Source organism: Entelurus aequoreus, linkage group LG08 (assembly GCF_033978785.1).
Source record: "Entelurus aequoreus isolate RoL-2023_Sb linkage group LG08, RoL_Eaeq_v1.1, whole genome shotgun sequence".
NCBI lineage: Eukaryota > Metazoa > Chordata > Actinopteri > Syngnathiformes > Syngnathidae > Entelurus > Entelurus aequoreus.
In genome coordinates this window covers 63,629,227-63,648,508 of record NC_084738.1, presented here as the reverse complement: position 1 = coordinate 63,648,508, position 19,282 = coordinate 63,629,227, and the positions used below count along the sequence as shown (strand labels likewise).

Below are 19,282 nucleotides of genomic sequence, written 5' to 3'. Positions count from 1 at the left end.
AGCCGCACTGTTGTATAAGCCGCAGGGACCAGAACGAGGGGAAAAAGTAGCGGCTTATAGTCCGGAAATTACGGTACTTAGTCCATAAGTACACAAACGTGTACTTCATGCTAATTCTTATTTTTACACTTTTTTCCCCCAATTCCATACTCTTCTGACACCACCAGATGGCAGTATAAGTGTCCACATAAGCGGCCATAAGACCCCAATTCAGTAGTGTACACAATTTTGGAAATAAGAGCTAAAAAGGTGCTGTCCACGCATGTGGCCACTAAGCCTTTAGTTAAAGCAGGGGTTCTCAAACTGTGCCACTAGTGGTACACAAGCTCCATCTAGTGCGGGGGTCAGTAACCCGCGGCTCTTTAGTGCCACCCCAGTGGCTCCATGGAGCATTTTTAAAAAATAATTGAAAATGGAAAAAGATGGGGGAAAAATATATTTTTTTGTTTTAGTATGTTTTTGAAGACAAACATGATGCAAACCTTCCCAATTGTTAGAAAGCCCACTGTTTAATATGTTTGTGTGTATGCATCACTGATGAGACATCATTTTGTCCTACTAATTTTGGCGGTTCTTGAACTCACCATAGTGTGGACTGTGACGCAACAGTTTGTTTACATGTCAAATCTTACACTCCTTCTTTGTCTCATTTTGTCCACCAAACATTTTATGCTGTGCGGGAATGCACAAAGGGCCGCTTTGTTGATGTCATTGACTTGTTGGAGTGCTAATCAGGCATATTTGGTTAGGCATGACTGCAAGCTAATTAATGCTAACATGCTATTTAGGCTAGCTGTATATACATATTGCATCATTATGCCTCATTTGTAGGTATATTTGAACTCATTTAATATCCTTGACTTTTATCCTATTTTTATATAATTTAGTTTTGATCTGTATGTAATATTGGCTGCATTTCTGTTAGTTGTTTGTGTGCCATGTTGTTCCAGACCACAGCAAACATTACCAAGCTTGCCAAAGATTGTAATAAATATATTCAAAGACAGCCTGCCGTTTCCTTTAACTTGGACACACACATCTATACCGTTGGCCAATAAAAGCCAGTCATTTCCAGGAGTCATCTCACCTTCTGAGTAGCCTCTGATTTACTAATGGTTTCTAACGTTGTAAAAATGTGTAGGATAAATATAAAATTTCAACATTTCTGTCAACAAAGATTTGCTTCAGCCTGCAACACATAGTCATTTTGATAGAAGGCTATTATAGCTAATATAGACACTTACATCATGGGTTGCCTTCATTATAAGACATGTACGGCTTTTAATTTTTTGCGGCTACAGACAGATTTGTTTTTTTGTATTTTTGGTCCAATATGGCTCTTTTCAACTTTTTGGGTTACTAGTTGTACGCCAAAGAACCACTTGATTAAATTAATGTTTTATTTCCCTATATTCAAACAGTGTTAATGTTCAAACTGTGTGTAATTTTACAGTGGCCGAAAATATCAAATATACTCGTTAAATAAAACCTTGTTTTCAATTAATATTTAGGCCTACTACGCTACTGTATTTTAATGTTGGTTATTTTGTTGGTATTTGGAGAGCCAAGTTTTTTTCTGACGTGGTACTTGGTGGTTTTGATGAAGTCGACATTGCTTTTCAAACTTTTTTCACCAAGTCTAAGAGGCACAATTAAATTATTTGGGCGCCTACACAGATGGATACACAGTCGTCCCTCACGACGTCACGTTTAAAAATTTGCAGATTCAGTTGAGCAAATTGTGTATATTTTTGGCTTAAATTAAGTTTTTATGAAGGATAAAATGGCTAAATGGACTTAAGAATATCATTACCACTGTAGAATTGGCCAATGAATTAGACTAAACCAATCAAAGCGTGCTGTTCAGTATCGCAGCCACTGATTGGCTCAGCCTCAGGCAGCATTACTATATTGGATTAAACTAGTGTAAATAAATGTGGCAGCACGGTGGATAGTGCGTGTGCCTCACAATAAAAAGGTCCCGGGTTTGATGTCTAGGAAATGACTGCAACCATAAAGTATTTTTTATTTTGTTTTTGTATTATCACTACAGAAGATGACTGATGATGGCAAACCACAGATCAGTATTATTTTTTTTACATTAGGAATTCAATAATTTATAATACAAATATAATTAAAGCTGCAAGCAGCGATGGACGGGACCGACTAACGGCACATAAAATCCAAACCGTAGCAGTAATTAAAACTCTTTGGTCAACTTTTAATCAGAAGGGTTCAATCTCTCTCCTGTGCTAGTTTGATGCCGACACGACAAACGCGCTCAGAGGAGATCATGTTTGAAAAAAGGTGACCGGTTTTTACAAAACTTTTGTTTTGAAGGGGGAATTGCAAACTTCCTGTAGATTTTTGCTGGGGGATGTCAATTTATGAAATGTAGGTCTAAGTGAGACCTACATAGAGGTTATTGTTTCATGTCTCTACGACATTCCTACTGGAAGTTACATGCAGTTTTGTCTGAGTTTTCTTCCTAGGAGCAGTTGTGTCTGTGTTTTCTTCCTAGGGGGAGCTAGAGCGCAATTTTGAGTTTTGGGGTTGGGTTTTTTTATTAGACCGCAATTTTTGCCAGTCCTGATGTGTGTGTCCAGTTTGAGTTTTGAAGCATGTTAAGGGGGTCAAATTACAGTTCAAAGAGGCAAAAGTGACAGTTTTTACTAAACTTTTGTTTTGAAGGGGGAATTGCCAACTTCTGTAGATTTTTGCTGGGGGATGTCAATTTATGAAATGTAGGTCTAAGTCAGACCTACATAGAGGTTTTTGTTTCATGTCTCTGACATTTCTACCGGAAGTTACGAGCAGTTTTGTCTGTGTTTTTTCCTAGGGGGCGCTAGAGCGCAATTTTGAGTTTTGGGGTTTGGTTTTTTGATTAGATGGCAATTTTCGCCAGTCCTGGTGTGTGTGTCAAATATGGTGAGTTTTGAAGCATGTTAAGGGGGTCAAATTACAGCTCAAAGAGGCGGCGGAATAATAATAATAATAATAAAACCTTACAATAACAAAGGGACATTGCGGTCCCTAATAATTGGAATTGATTTGACTTTTTAAGCATGCTCGAAAAGAACGACTACCACTAAACATAATAAACAAAAATATTAGCGAGTGTGAGTCACAGTTTCCTGGCCTTCAGTCGGTTTATTGTTACTCACCTATCTCGCCTTGGTCATTCAGGTCGAATTCAGCATATTTATCTGCAAAAAAACAAGACAGATTAGATAAGAAAAAATGTCTGCTTAAAGAAGGACACAAGCAGCTGAAAGTGACAGGTGAGCTATTTTCCCCCCATGTTTAGAAAAAGGACAGCTGGGGTCAGGTCTGGCGTTCATTTTGTCACCACCATCTTAAAACTTTCATACACTGTGACTGTTTTCGCTTGCAGTTTGCTTTTGTCATCGAAAGTCACAAATATATAGAATATACGTCTGGAGAATACTCATCAGATTACACTTTTGGTGTCGCACAATGGCAGCTGTGTGTGTGTGTGTGTGTTGGCGCTGTGTTAACTGTGTGAACCCGTGGGGAGCGGGACAGGACAATGCCCAGCCTGTTCCTAGACTCGGGGGAGTGGGCCTCCTCACACGCAAGTGCGCCAGCATGTTGATCATCTGCAGCCACGGAAAACAAGACGGGCCACAAGGAGTCGGCGGCCTCTTTTACGCTGCCATTTCAACACAAATTGAAGTCAATATTCCAACTTCTGGGGGGGTTAGGTGTCACATCTGCTGCTCATTTGTTCCACCCTGTTGTGTTGATAGCAATTGTCACGGTCATACAATTATCCTAATATGTCACAAATGGATGGATGGATGTCACAGGCAGCACATAATGATCTAATGTCTGGAGAAGGTGGTGACGTGTCTATTTTAACATCTGATTAGGGCTAGGCGATATGGCTGAAAACTAGAGATGTCCGATAATATCGGACTGCCGATATTATCGGCCGATAAATGCTTTAAAATGTAATATCGGAAATGATCGGTATCGGTTTCAAAAAGTAAAATGTATGACTTTTTAAAACGCCGCTGTGTACACGGACGTAGGGAGAAGTTCAGAGCGCCAATAAACCTTAAAGGCACTGCCTTTGCGTGCCAGCCCAGTCGCATAATATTTACGGCTTTTCACACACACAAGTGAATCCAATGCATACTTGGTTAACAGCCATACAGGTAACACTGAGGGTCCCTGTATACACAACTTTAACAATGTTACAAATATGCACCACACTGTGAACCCACACCAAACAACAATGACAAACACATTTAGGGAGCACCGCAACACAACATAAACACAACAGAACAAATACCCAGAACCCCTTGCAGCCCTAACTTTTCCGGGACACTACAATATACACCCCCGCTACCCCCTAGCCCCTCCACCTCAACCTCCTCATGCTCTCTCAGGGAAAGCATGTCCCAAATTTGAAGCTGCTGTTTTGAGGCATGTTAAAAAAAAGAATGCACTTTGTATAAATATGGCAGTGCCATGTTGGCATTTTTTTCCATAACTTGAGTTGATTTATTTTGGAAAACCTTGTTACATTGTTTAATGCATCCAGCGGGGCATCACAACAAAATTAGGCATAATAATGTGTTAATTCCACCACTCTATACTGTATATCGGTATCGGTTGACATCGGAATCTGTAATTAAGAGTTGGACAATATCGGAATATCGGATATCGGCAAAAAAGCCATTATCGGACATTTCTACTGAAAACTGTATCACAATATATTGTATATGACCTATTGAAAATAAGGACCAGGAGAAAAATACAATACAGGCCAAACGTTTGGACACACCTTCTCATTCAATGTGTTTTTTTTTTATTTCGCATGACTATTTACATTGTAGATTGTCACTGAAGGCATCAAAACTGTGACACCTGTGAAGTGAAAACCATTTCAGGTGACTGCCTCTTGAAGCTCATGGAGAGAATGCCAAGAGTGTGCAAAGCCGTAATCGGAGCAAAGGGTGGATATTTTGAAGAAACTAGAATATAAAACATGTTTTCAGTTATTTCACCTTTTTTTCTTAAGTACATAACTCCTCATAGTTTTGATGCCTTCAGTGACAATCTACAATGTAAATAGTCATGAAAATAAAGAAAACGCATTGAATGAAAAGGTGTGTCCAAACTTTTGGCCTGTACTGTATATTACATATAAACATGCACCTGGGGATAGGTTGATTGGCAACACTAAATTGGCCCTAGTGTGTGAATGTGAATGTTGTCTGTTTATCTGTGTTGGCCCTGTGATGAGGTGGCGACTTGTCCAGGGTGTACCCCGTCTTCCGTCCGAATGCAGCTGAGATAGGCTCCAGCACCCCCCGTGACCCCAAAAGGGACAAGCGGTAGAAAATGGATGGAAATGGATTTAAAATGTAACCTTTCTCTGATTATAATCCCCTCAGCTATCAAAACAGACAGAAAAGAAAATGTAAAAAAACAAACAATGTAAACAAAATAGTAAAATCACACTGGACACTTTACATTAAGCGCTTAAAATTAAGGTGTAAAAATAAAGAATATGTAAGAAATGCTTTTAATAAAGTGTAACAAAATAGTGTGAAATTGTAAACATAGAGAATAACAGTGTTATGTATTTGACAATGTACTGCTTTTATATTTCCTGTATTGTATATTATTACTTTGAACTTTTTTACATTTTAATTTGTTATCCTGTAAAGCGTCTTTGAGTACACTGAAAAGCGCTATACCAAATAAAATGTATTATTATTATTATTAACTATTTTCTACCGTTTTAGTGCCAGGAAGTTACAGCTGTGCTCTATAGGGTGAGTGTTGGATTTATTATGTGTATTTGTTATGTGTATATGTATTTATGGCGGACTTACCTGGGACTTTAAGATGGGCGGGGCTCCCACTGACAGGTGACCATGTACGTAGCTTTAAAAATGGCGTCATTGTTTCGTTTGTAAAAACAGCGTGCTTCGTCACCAGCATACCCCACTGGTAAGCTCATTTTGTTATATCCGCTTTCTTTGTTAGATCAGCTAAATTATTGTGTAAATTCCATGCTTGCCCGCTTCCTTGCTTTTCTGTTTGCTGTATGTCTGCTATGTCCGCAGCGCTTGTTGTGCGGCTGACTTGCTGCATCACAACCAGCGCAAACACTCCACTGTTTAGTTTTTAAACAACGTTGGCAAATTTAAAAGTAATGTGCGGATAGAAATCTGTTGGATTATATTGTTGTCACGTTGCGTGTGTCCGGCTGCGTTTGAGAGTTCGAAGGTTTGAGTTAAAAATACCGGCACCGGCACTTTACTTCCTGGTTTGGCTGATGGGATTTGTAGTTCTTTTGTGTAGTTCTGCTCATATGTTTAATGTGTGCCTCAAACAGAGCGCCGGTGTTTTATGTCTTTTTAGTATGTTTGTCCATGACATTATGGTGACATTATAAATAATTCTGATTACATTTAAAACATTATATGACATATATTAATGGTGATGATAAAATGTAATGCTAAAATTAATAAGTTAGGATAAAATCACAGTGATTGATAATATGTCATGTCATGGTTGACAACATTATGGTTCAGTTGATGAATTCATGTCTATTATTTACATTATGATGATTCAAGATAGATACATAGTTTTGTTATGTTCATGTTTTGATGATTCAAGATAGATACATTGTTTTATGTTCATGTTTTCTTTTAGGTTATTACCTGCTACTACTGCTGCAGCTGCTGCTACTGCTACTGCTACTACTGCTGCAGCTGCTGCTACTACTGCTGCAGCTGCTGCTACTGCTACTGCTACTACTGCTGCAGCTGCTGCTACTACTGCTGCAGCTGCTGCTACTGCTACTACTACTACTGCTGCAATAAGTACTAAATAAAACAAGCAAAGAATGCACAGCGAGTAATTCCTTTCATGCTGAGTGACGACCCCTATTCAGAGGGCCAATACGGAAAAAACTGGTGGTATTACCGGTCTTGGTGGGGACGAACGCCTTGCATAATTTAGAGACCACATTGGTCTGATTATGGTCCGTTTGAAAAAAATCCCAAAACCGCCACACTGTCGAGGAGACTTTACCTCTTTTATACAGTATTTCTTCGCTCTCTGCAGCAATCGTTTTCTCTTCTCACTCAATGCAAAGAATCAACCGCGAGACAACAGGTTGATACTGTTACCTGATTGGCTGTCAGCGTGTCACTCCCACTGATCAGAGATCACTACCTGCGTTGCTCGGTTACCAGAGAGCGAGTGCCTTTGTTCATGCAACCAATACATTTTTTTATTGACGATTACGTGTCTATTGCGATATATATATATATGTATATATGTATATATATATATATATATATATATTATATATAACCCAAAGTTAACTCGACGTATGTGGTGAGCAAACAAGCATTCTAGTCCACTCTCACTCTCCGCACCTGGTACATCCCAACACCATTAAAACAAGAGGGAATAATATGTGTGTGTTTGTATAGATAAGCACCAGAGTGAGGTCATAGTGTTATTCTTATTCCAGCAAAACCAAGGCCAAAGCTAATAACTTCTAAGGTGTTCCATTTTGTCTAAGGAAGGACAACATTCCCTCAACAGAAACGTAAATATTCAATTGTGCACACTGAACATACTTAAAGTAGTACAGAGTGATTGATTTATGGTTAAAGGTATGCAACACAGACAGCCGCTACTTCTTTCCTACGTTTTGAACCCCGCGGGTTATAAAACAGCGCAGCTAATTTATGGATTTTTCTTCACAGATGGTCGTAATGCAAATAGTTAAAAAAAACAAAACAAGCAAAGACACTGAAAAGGTGTGTTATTGTTTGTGCTATGGCAACATTTTTAGGACTTCTGTTTAGAGCTTTCAACCAGAAGTAGAAGTGCCGTCCACAGCGTTTCTACTCGTATGGATTCGTCATTTATCACTCCAAGCAACATTTGTAAGTTTTAGAATATCCATCCATCCCTCCATTTTCTACCGCTTGTCCCTCTCGGGGTCGCTGGAGCCTATCTCGGCTGCATTCGGGCAGAAGACGGGGTACACCATGGACAAGTCGCCACCTCATCGCAGAGTTTGACAATATAACTAAAACAATTCATACTTATTAAACCATCCAATGTATGATGTCTGTAGGATTGTTTTCATGCATATTGTACGTGCTGTTAGCATTAGCTAATATGCTAACATGTTTACAAGTGTTATTATACAAGTTTTGTCCTAGCTGCCATCACAGAACTAAACAAGTTGTAGTCCCTTGTTTTGGTGTAATTCATTATTTTATTCATGGTATGTTATTATGGCGTGTCCCAAATCTTATCAGATTGTGATTTCATTTATTATTCTTTTTATGGGGAACTTTGAGTACATTTCCAATCTTATAATCTTGACAAAGTAACCCTTGTTAAGTATTTGTATTGCATGTCTAAGATTTAAATGTTTCCTGTATGTTTAATGGATGTCCTGATCTTGCCTAACGGAAAACATTCGGGTTCTAATAAATTAACCGAACCTAACCTGACCGGGTACTAATAAAGTAACCTAACCTAACCTGACCAACACGTCATCGTGGCGTTTTTGAATCCGTTTAGCTGGTTTGATAAGCCGTTTTACTGCCGTGTTACGGACATCGTTTGAGGAAAAATAATATGTAAATACATTTTTACAAAATTTTTCTGTGTAAATAACTCATTTCGCAGCGTATATGTCTGTAGCAAATATACGTGAAATGTTTTTTTCTTCTAAAATTTAGTAAGTCGGTGCGGCTTATATACGTGTACCGGTATATATATATATATACATAAATAAATAAATATATATGGTAACACTTCAGTATGGGGAACAAATTGACCATTAATTAGTTGCTTATCAAAGTAACAAAGACTTAATTTAGAGTTATTTGGACACTAGGGGAACATATAAGGGTTAGGGTTGGGTAAGGGTTAGGGTTACTAATAAGCAATAATTCTGAGGTTATTGAGGGAAGACTTACTGGTTGTATAATAATAATATTCATGCAGAATAAGGCATTAATAAGTACTTAATAATGACTCATTAAGAGCCAATATGTTACTAATTTGCATGTTAATAAGCAACTAATTAATGGTAAATATGTGTTCCCCATACTAAGGTGTTACCATATATATATATATATATATATATATATATATATATATATATATATATATATATATATATACACACACACTACCGTTCAAAAGTTTGGGGTCACATTGAAATGTCCATATTTTTGAAGGAAAAGCACTGTACTTTTCAATGAAGATAACTTTAAACTAGTCTTAACTTTAAAGAAATACACTCTATACATTGCTAATGTGGTAAATGACTATTCTACTTGCAAATGTCTGGTTTTTGGTGCAATATTTACATAGGTGTGTAGAGGCCCATTTCCAGCAACTATCACTCCAGTGTTCTAATGGTACAATGTGTTTGCTCATTGGCTCAGAAGGCTAATTGATGATTAGAAAACCCTTGTGCAATCATGTTCACACATCTGAAAACAGTTTAGCTCGTTACAGAAGCTACAAAACTGACCTTCCTTTGAGCAGATTGAGTTTCTGGAGCATCACATTTGTGGGGTCAATTAAACGCTGAAAATGGCCAGAAAAAGAGAACTTTCATCTGAAACTCGACAGTCTATTCTTGTTCTTAGAAATGAAGGCTATGCCACAAAATTGTTTGGGTTACCCCAAACTTTTGAACGGTAGTGTATATATATATATATATATATATATATATATATATATATATATATATATATATATATATATATATATATATATATATATATATATATATATATATATATATATATATATATATATATATATATATATATATATATATATATATATATACATACATATACACACATACATAAATACATACATATATATATATACACACACACACACACACACACACATACATATATATACATACATACATACATATATTCATATATTATATAAAATCAAATCAACTTTATATATAGCCTATTATTTGCGCACTATTAACTAGTGATGCACCCAGAATTCGTCCCCCGAAAAAATACTTTGCTCACCGAAACCGGATACTGTGATGACGACTACACTTCCGCTGGCGGCCCGCGTCTTTCTCCGCTCACACAAATGACCAAAGATGACACAAAAGTCGCATTCAGGTGGCATTGCCATTCATACTGAAGTCACATTTGAAAAGACCGGAGTCCAATCGGATTTGGACTACCTCCTGATGTGGCCTGAATCTGACGCAAAAAGATCAGATTTGAAGCGTTTTAACTAGCAAACAAATCTTATCTGTCTCACTTGAGGGCAAAAAAAAATCAGATTTGGTGTGCAGTGTAAACAGGAGCCCAGTACTGTATTCGGAGTATCATTGTTGCTGATGTTTGTGCATTGTGTGTAATGTTACAGTGGCCAAAGATATATAATATACTTCTATAGTCATATTATAATATACTCTGTCTTGTTTTTAATGAATATTTACACCTACTACGCTATTGTTTTTTTAATGTCTGTCTTTATGGCGATCCTTGGAGAGCCGAGTGTTTTCTGGGGTGGTACTCTGAGAACCCCGGGTCTGTCTCATCCTAAAATGTGCAGCGAGTGAGAAACGAATCAATGTGCGTGAACTCACGGCTGAAATAATATACCGGTACGCTTATTACCACAATTAGGTCATTGTACCGTCAAACTTCTGCAAACAACAGGCAGCGAAAAAAAAACTAAAAACGCCCTGCTGCATTCCTCCCATGCCGGACTTGGCCCTGAAAACCTCCACACAGAGGGAAAACACAATGCTTAAGACTGAAACTGTGTGTGTGTGTGTTCTTGTATTTCTACCCTTCTTGAGACATCAACAAGGAAAAGTAGCTTCCATGTGAGGACCGGTGAACAAGTTAGAGCATAAATCATGGTGCCAATACGGAAAACCATTGCATCTAATAGAGAATGTCTCATTTGGTGGTGAAATTTATCAAAATATGGGTGGTGCCAAAAAGGAGGGATTTTTCAAATTGACTGTGTGTCGGTTTTAAAAGTGCTCCCCCTCTGGTCAACATATGAAATAACAAGTGTGTGTAAAAATTTGAAGTGCTCCCCCTCTGGCCAACATATGTAATAACAAGTGTGTGTAAGAAATTGAAATGCGCCCCCTATGGCCAAAATTAATTAAAAAAATTAAATAAATATTTCTTTAGAGACATACTGTAATTACTTTAAGTAAATAATGAAGATTAAAAACCAATTACAAACAAAAAAATCAACAACAACAAAATTTTACTCACAGCTTACCTTTTTTATATTTGCATAGTTTGTATTAGGGTTGTACGGTATACCGGTATTAGTATAGTACCGCGATACTAATGAATCATATTCGGTACTATACGGCCTCTGAAAAGTACCGGTCCGCCGCCACCCTTGTCGATACTACTATGATTACGTCGATATTTTTTGGCATCACATCTTATTTCGTTTAAAAAAAAATGTATGTTATGTTTATAAACTCCGGAAATATGTCCCTGGACACATGAGGACTTTGAATATGACCAATGTATGATCCTGTAACGACTTGGTATGGGATCGATACCCAAATTTGTGGTATCATCCAAAACTAATGGAAAGTATCAAACAATAGAAGAATATGTGATTATTCAGTGTTTCCCATAAACTGCCAAGATACCTGTGGCGGTGGGGGCGTGGCTATGGGCGTGGTCACCATGACATCGAGTAATTTGCATAATTTACTACAATGATATGATTTTCTCTTAAAAGGCCCAAAAATGTATACTTACTAATTAATAAAAACAGTTTTGTTTTAAACGTCCATCCATCCATCCATCCATCCATCCATCCATCCATCCATTTTACAATATATTTACAACACTTTATGTACATATTTATATACAGATTTTAACAATAAGTTATTCACTGAAAAATATTTATTAATTGTGGTTCTTACAAAAAATATATCTTATAAAATATAAAAGCTAAAATGTCTCTTAAAGCTCTGCCCCTTTAATTAGTGCATACTAAATAATTTAACTTTAGCCTACTACTACAACCATGTTATTTACCAGCAACATAAAGTGAAACAGAAGCAGAGGTGTCCTGCCACAGTCAGTAACAAATAAACAGAAAACAATAGTGATCAAATACAAATAAGGCAACAAGAGAAGTATCCTACACTTCTCTTTTGTAAAGTAAATCTGAACAGCCTATATGGGCATCTACATCAACTATATGATTTGCCTCAGAAGCTGGACAGGACTAAAAAAAAATATATATATATATATATATGTATGTATATTTGTGGCGGACGTAATTCTTTCGTGGCGGGCCGCCACAAATAAATGAATGTGTGGGAAACACTGTTATTACATTTTAACAGAAGTGTAGATAGAACATGTTAAAACAGAAAGTAAGCAGATATTAACAGTAAATGAACAAGTAGATGAATAATTCATTTTCTACCACTTGTCCTTAATAATTTAGACAAAATAATATAATGATAAATGACACAATATGTTACTGCATACGTCAGCAGCTAAATTAAGAGCCTTTGTTTACTTACTTACTAATAAAAGAAAAGTTGTCTTGTATGTTTACTATTTTATTGAAGGACAAACTTACAATAGGAAACATATGTTTAATGTACCCTAAGTACCGGTACCTTTTTGTTAAAATAAAGCCATTAATGCAATTTCTCAGGTCCCCTTTATTTAGAAAAGTACCGAAAAGTATCAAAATAATTTTGGTACCGGTACCAAATTATTGGTATCGGGACAACACTAGTTTGTATATATTATTAATGTTGTAAATACAACTCTTTACATATCGAGAAAGGGTGATCCTAAAGAGGTAGGCATTTTTCAGAGGTCTCGAGATGGTAGAAAATACAAGAATGTGTGTGTGTGTGTGTGTGTGTGTGTGTGTGTGTCAGTGAAAAGGGAAAACAAGCACATTCCATCATGTTCAATGGCTGCATTTGCTTACTTTTCAAGCCCTCCAATTTATCAGCGAGGTCATCTTCATCCCTGTACTTCTGGTCTTCCAGGAATTCCTGGAAGGGGAGGCAAATTGAAAGGGTTAATGTCCAAAAGGGTAACAAAAACCAAAAAAAAAAAACACAGTGACTCACAGCAGAGACGCTGGATGAATGTCATATCTCGCACGCTGGGTAGTGTGCGTGGAAAATAAAGTAGGACACCTCCAGAGGGTGTGAAGGAAATCAGGGGGAAAGAAGGGCCAGAAGGGATCCACACTGATGAAATTATAATGAAGCAATCCGCCATGTGGGAGTCGGCGTGGCGCAGAAAAGCGACACGGAGGAGCGGCACATTCCCGTTTGACCTCTGCAAGTCTGCTGTCGCCGTGTTTAATTTAGCGGGACGAGTCACGAGCTCCAATCCATACGCAATGCATTTGAACAGGGATCCTTTTATAGGTCATCATGGCTCTATGGTTATCATCACATTGGGAAACCAACTGCAAAAGCAGGTCAAACTAAAGGGAACAATATTGTTGTGTTCTCTAAATAGACAACGCTCACACACACTGGGAGTCAAATATATTGTACATACAAATACACATATACTCACATACACACCGTTACTCATACATACATACATACACAAATACAGTACAAACCTACATACTTAAAGTTCGTACATCCACACGTACATTCACTGTACAAACATACATATACACATACTGTACATATACATTCACTGTACAAACATACATATACACATACTGTACATATACATTCACTGTACAAACATACATATACACTTACTGTACATATACATTCACTGTACAAACACATACACTTACTGTACATATACATTCACTGTACAAACATACATATACAAGTACATATACATTCACTGTACAAACATACATATACAAGTACATATACATTCACTGTACAAACATACATATACACATACAAGTACATATACACTCATGCATAACTGCTGTCTAACAGCAGCTCCTTGAATTCCTTGAATCCCTTCTAAGTCTATCTGATAGCTCAGTCACAGCTCTTTTTATACCAAATATGTGTTATATGTGTTTTATGTCGCACGTTTGCACCAAGAAAAATTCCTAGTTTGTGAACCCGTTCTCAAACAATGGCAATAAAACTATTCTGATTCTGATTCTGATAATCACGTTTCATCAAACATATATTAACGTTGTTGCCCTAGGGGAAACTGGGTAACACATGGCACACCGACAAAGCTTAACCTATTGTTACTATAACAATCTACAAGGTTAATATAGGTTGCTTCTCTTTCTTCCCCTCCATTTTTCTGCATCCTTTTGTATCTCTAGTTATCATTACGTATATGTATTGTTGCATTTGAACAACTGTATTGTTGATAATAGAGGTAAATTATTGGCATTATTCATTATCAATAGCGCTATTTTTATTGGTATTTGTAATGCTCCATATGTAGTGTAATAATGCTCATTGTCATATATATATATATATATATATATATATATATATATATATATATATATATATATATATATATATATATAAATAAATATATAAATACATATTATATATATATATATATATATATATATATATATATATATATATATATATATATATATATATATATATATATATATATATATATATTAGGGCTGCAACTAACGATTAATTTGATAATCGATTAATCTGTCGATTATTACTTCGATTAATCGATTAATAATCGGATAAAAGAGACAAACTACATTTCTATCCTTTCCAGTATTTTATTGGAAAAAAAACAGCATACTGGCACCATACTTATTTTGAATATTGTTTCTTAGCTGTTTGTACATGTTGCAGTTCATAAATAAAGGTTTATTAAAAAAAAATATATATATATATATATATATATATATATATATATATATATATATATATATATATATATATTTTAAAGCCTCTGCGCATGCGCATAGCATAGATCCAACGAATCGATGACTAAATTAATCGCCAACTATTTTTATAATCGATTAGTTGTTGCAGCCCTATATATATATATATATATATATATATATATATATATATATATATATATATATATATATATATATATATATATATATATATATATATATATATATATATATATACATATACACAGCAAAAAGTGTTATGCAGTTACCTTGTAATGACACTATTGTTACTATACTAGATGTGATTTACAACCTTTTGGTTACATTATTTTCATGACAGTGTCATGAAAGCAGCATGCCTGTTGTTGCAGAGGTGGATTTTTTATTGGATCTCATCCTAATGGTTCAGGTGTGCCTCGTCCGGTGTGCAACAAGGACAGACACACCTGTCTTGTTTTAATGCATTTTTGTTCTGGAGCACTTTGAGATTTGTTGTTTGTATCTAAAGCGCAATACAAATAACATCTACTATATAGAGAACAATGCCCATGTTGTGGCCTGGTTGGACATGTTAATATTGTGTCACAGAGCGGAAGCAGCGTATGGATTTAGGCGACTATTATTAGAGTGAGCGGCTTAGAGCGCTCTGCTTCATTCATGATGGTGATGATGATGAGCACGTTGATTTGAAAAAGGCTGCAGAGGAATGCACTATGTGGCCTCGACCTGCTTTCCACGTCCTCACAGTGAGGGGATTGATAACGGGCACAAATTAAAAAAAAACCAGAACAAATAGGGCGCACCACACACAGGCTTTAAATCAATTAATGTTTTTACTGGTAGACCACTCATTGTATTGTTTTGCTTTAAAGCAACTTCCAATGTTTTCATACTACTTTTTTCCCCATTTCCAACAGAATACCAATCTTGGAGGCTTGAGTATTGAGTATATACTGATATCGGCACGGATCGTAAATACTTTTCTTATTTTGTAGTGTGGAATGTTATAAAACGCTTGATCAGTTGCTAAAACACAGAACAATAGTAGGTATGAAAAACACTAACCTATTTATCATGAACTGTCACTGTCAACACATTAAGAGAAAAAACAGAGTCTGGGGGGGGCAAGGTGTATGTGTGTATAAATGATATGTACACATTTAGCTGTAAAAATATGCTGTACAGTATGTGTGTTTGGGTCCCTTTTTTTCAGGAACACAAATACCAAAAGTCACAATGTCCGATAGAATTCTAAAAAAAGTTATGACAGACCGCCTCAAAAAAACGGAATGGAATTTTACAGTTTTTTACTAAATGGGAAACCCAGAATGTACATTAAAATAAAGAAAGTGAGATTTACAATATTAACTATGAACAATAAAACACTGAATATTAACAACATATGAACATCACTCCTCTTTTACTTCTCAGACCAGCTCCTTGATAGACATCTTTTACAATCAAGCAAAACAACAAAAATGTAACAAACGGCAAAATATGAATGCAAAGTGTAATAAACACCTACAATATGATATATTATCACGTAAAAATGTGCTTCCGCATCTGTTCCTGACACATGCGTTTGGGGCTGGCTGCCCTGGAAACAAACCCCGCCCACTCTGCTTTGTTCCTCGTCTGAGCTGCTGTGACGTAGATTATCTTAATAACTCCTATTAACACCCAAAAGCGCAGATTTCAACAATTGAAATACTTTCTATAGTTCAAGACTTACAGTAATTTAAAAACATTTTTTATAGTTTTAGATATATGTGTGCTAGTTCTAGCTATTAGGCTGTTCTAGTTTTTTTTTTTTTATTATATTTTTTTAATGCACTGTAGCACTTTGAGGTTGTTTGCTCAATGTTAAGTGCTTTTACAAATAAAATCTATTATTATAATTATTATTATTATTATTAATATTATAAAAACAGCACTGCACATCATTATGGTGGCCACAGTTTTGATGTTAAAGGTCTAAAAAAATTATGTAAAAAGTGCGGCGGGCCGGAATAAAAATTTTAACAGGTCGCATGTGGCCCGCGGGCCGTATTTTGCCTGGCACTGACCTAGAGGCCACAATAACTAATGAAATCAAGCTAATAAAGCAGTAAGTTGAATTATGTGAACACGGTTGTTACTGGACACTTAATATGTTTCTCCTTTGGAGACTTTGTATGCGTTAATAATATGCAAATGATGCTTGTTTATTTTGACAAATTTGAAATATTGTTCAATTAAGGACACTTATTACAAATCTTTAGCTGTTGTGTAGCTGCTCGCTCCTAGGAGCCTATAGCCTACAACGTTAACCTTTTTGTAAATGACTTGACTAAAATACAAGAAAAGACAAACCTGTGTGCTAATTAGAGGACATTTAGATGTGAACTGGCTTGTATCGATTCGGAGCGTTTATATCGGAAAATTTAGACCAGGGGTCAGTGAGGGCCACATCACAGTTATGGCTGCTCTCAGAGGGCCCCTCACAACCGAAAATAATTTGATTAATTACAAATTTTTAGGGATTCACCTCATTATATTATTATAAATTTGATTATTATATTTTACCACACACTGTAAAAAAACATTGTGGAGGGGGGCGTGGTCTGCGGAGCGGGGTGTGGAAGGACCGGCCTTGAAGCACAGCTGGCAGTTGACTGGATTACCCAGCTGGGGCTGATCATCCAATCACCTGCCATGCTTATTAGCAGCAGCCGGTCCGACACACGAGGGTTGGAGTTGGAGCGAGAGAGAGACACTAGAGAGCAAAGTAGAGACACGCCGGACTGAAAAGTCCTATCTATATACTGGCGAAACGCAAATTATACTAGTGGATGAAAATAAAAGACTTGATCCAACCTGAATACCGGACTCTCGTGCCAGTGTGTGGTGGTCAAGGGAACCCACTAGAGGGCAACTGCTACAAACATATTTAGATATTTCAGCAAAAAACTGGCAGCTCAGTCGTCACAATTTTATCGTAAATTTTACAGCAAATGGAAAAACGGTACTATAGTTTTGTTTTTTATTCTAGAAACTGAACTGCCAATTTTTTCTTACCCTAAAAACTAATGTAATTTTTTCATTGTACAATTTGATGGAATACTTGCTTTGAAATCGTAAGTCAAGCCGATATGTGTTATTAATGTTTGTATTTTAACTGACAAAAACAGTTGCAAATGTATGATAGCATTATGTTTGTTGCTTTACGAGATAACATTAAAGTTGAAAAAAATATACAATTGTATTTTTTTCTGTTAAAACGGAAAGAACGAAAACATTTTGTAAGAAAAGATACAGTACTTTATTGACTTTTACACCTGTGGTTTAGATGCAAGCTGATATAATCCGATACTTATTTTTTTGCTGATATCGGATGGGGACGCTTATACTTTCTGCTGTTCCTAATGGAAGGTCCCGGAAGGACAGTTAATGTGGTCCCATTAAAAAAAAAAAACGTGTAAAAGACTAAAAACAAGTAAAGTCAAAAATCTCTGGAAATATTATTATAGCAGAACTATTTGTATCTCAATCTGTGGGTCGGTTATCCAATTTGTGTGTCCGAACATTTTTTTTTACTGCATGACAATGTACAAGTAAATAAAGAATGTGGGATTTGCAATAATAATTATGAACGATAAAACACTGAATATTGACAACATATGAACGTCACCCCTCCTCTCCATCGACATATTTTATAATCAAGTGAAACGCAACAAAAATGTCTGATTTAAACTTGTAAAAATCTGTGACTTAGATTACCATAGTAACTAGTGTATCATGCAAAAGTGCAGATTCCAACCACTGAAATACTTTGTATAGTTCAAGACTTACGGTCATTTGAAAACATCACTGCACATCATAATGGCAGCTACACTTTCCATCTTAAAGATCTAAAAAATGTTGGGAGGAATGTCCGGCGGGCCAGATTGAAAAACTTAACGGGCCTTATTTTGCCCAGGTCTGATCTACAATGTAAATAGTCATGAAAATAAGTAAAACGCATTGAATGAGAAGGTGTGTCCAAATTTTTGGCCTGTACTGTAAATCTAAATTAAAACACACACACACATATTACGATACGGACACCCAAATGAGTGCATAGACAGGTAAATGGGATTAGAGACGCACAGCTCATGACACATTTGCAAATAGCTTTGCTACAATAACACTTCCGTCATGCTCTTCCTACACAATACATTCATGCACATGATCCATCCATCCATTTTCTATCGCTTGTCCCTTTTGGGGTCGCGGGGAGTGCTGGAGCCTATCTCAGCTGCATTCGGGCGGAAGGCGGGGTACACCCTGGACAAGTCGCCACCTCATTACAGGGCCAACACAGATAGACAGACAACAT

At 36.4% G+C, this 19,282-nt stretch overlaps 1 protein-coding gene across 1 annotated transcript in view; it reads right to left on the bottom strand.

The window, feature by feature from the left end:
- LOC133655164 (allograft inflammatory factor 1-like) overlaps positions 1–19,282 on the bottom strand; it is a 42,334-nt gene that overhangs the window by 19,157 nt on the left and 3,895 nt on the right. The window contains exons 3-4 of the mRNA XM_062055102.1: positions 13,021–13,087; positions 3,165–3,206 (exon numbers count right to left, since the gene is read on the bottom strand). Coding sequence (XP_061911086.1) covers positions 3,165–3,206; positions 13,021–13,087 — 109 coding nt within the window. The remainder of the gene's footprint in view (positions 1–3,164; positions 3,207–13,020; positions 13,088–19,282) is intronic.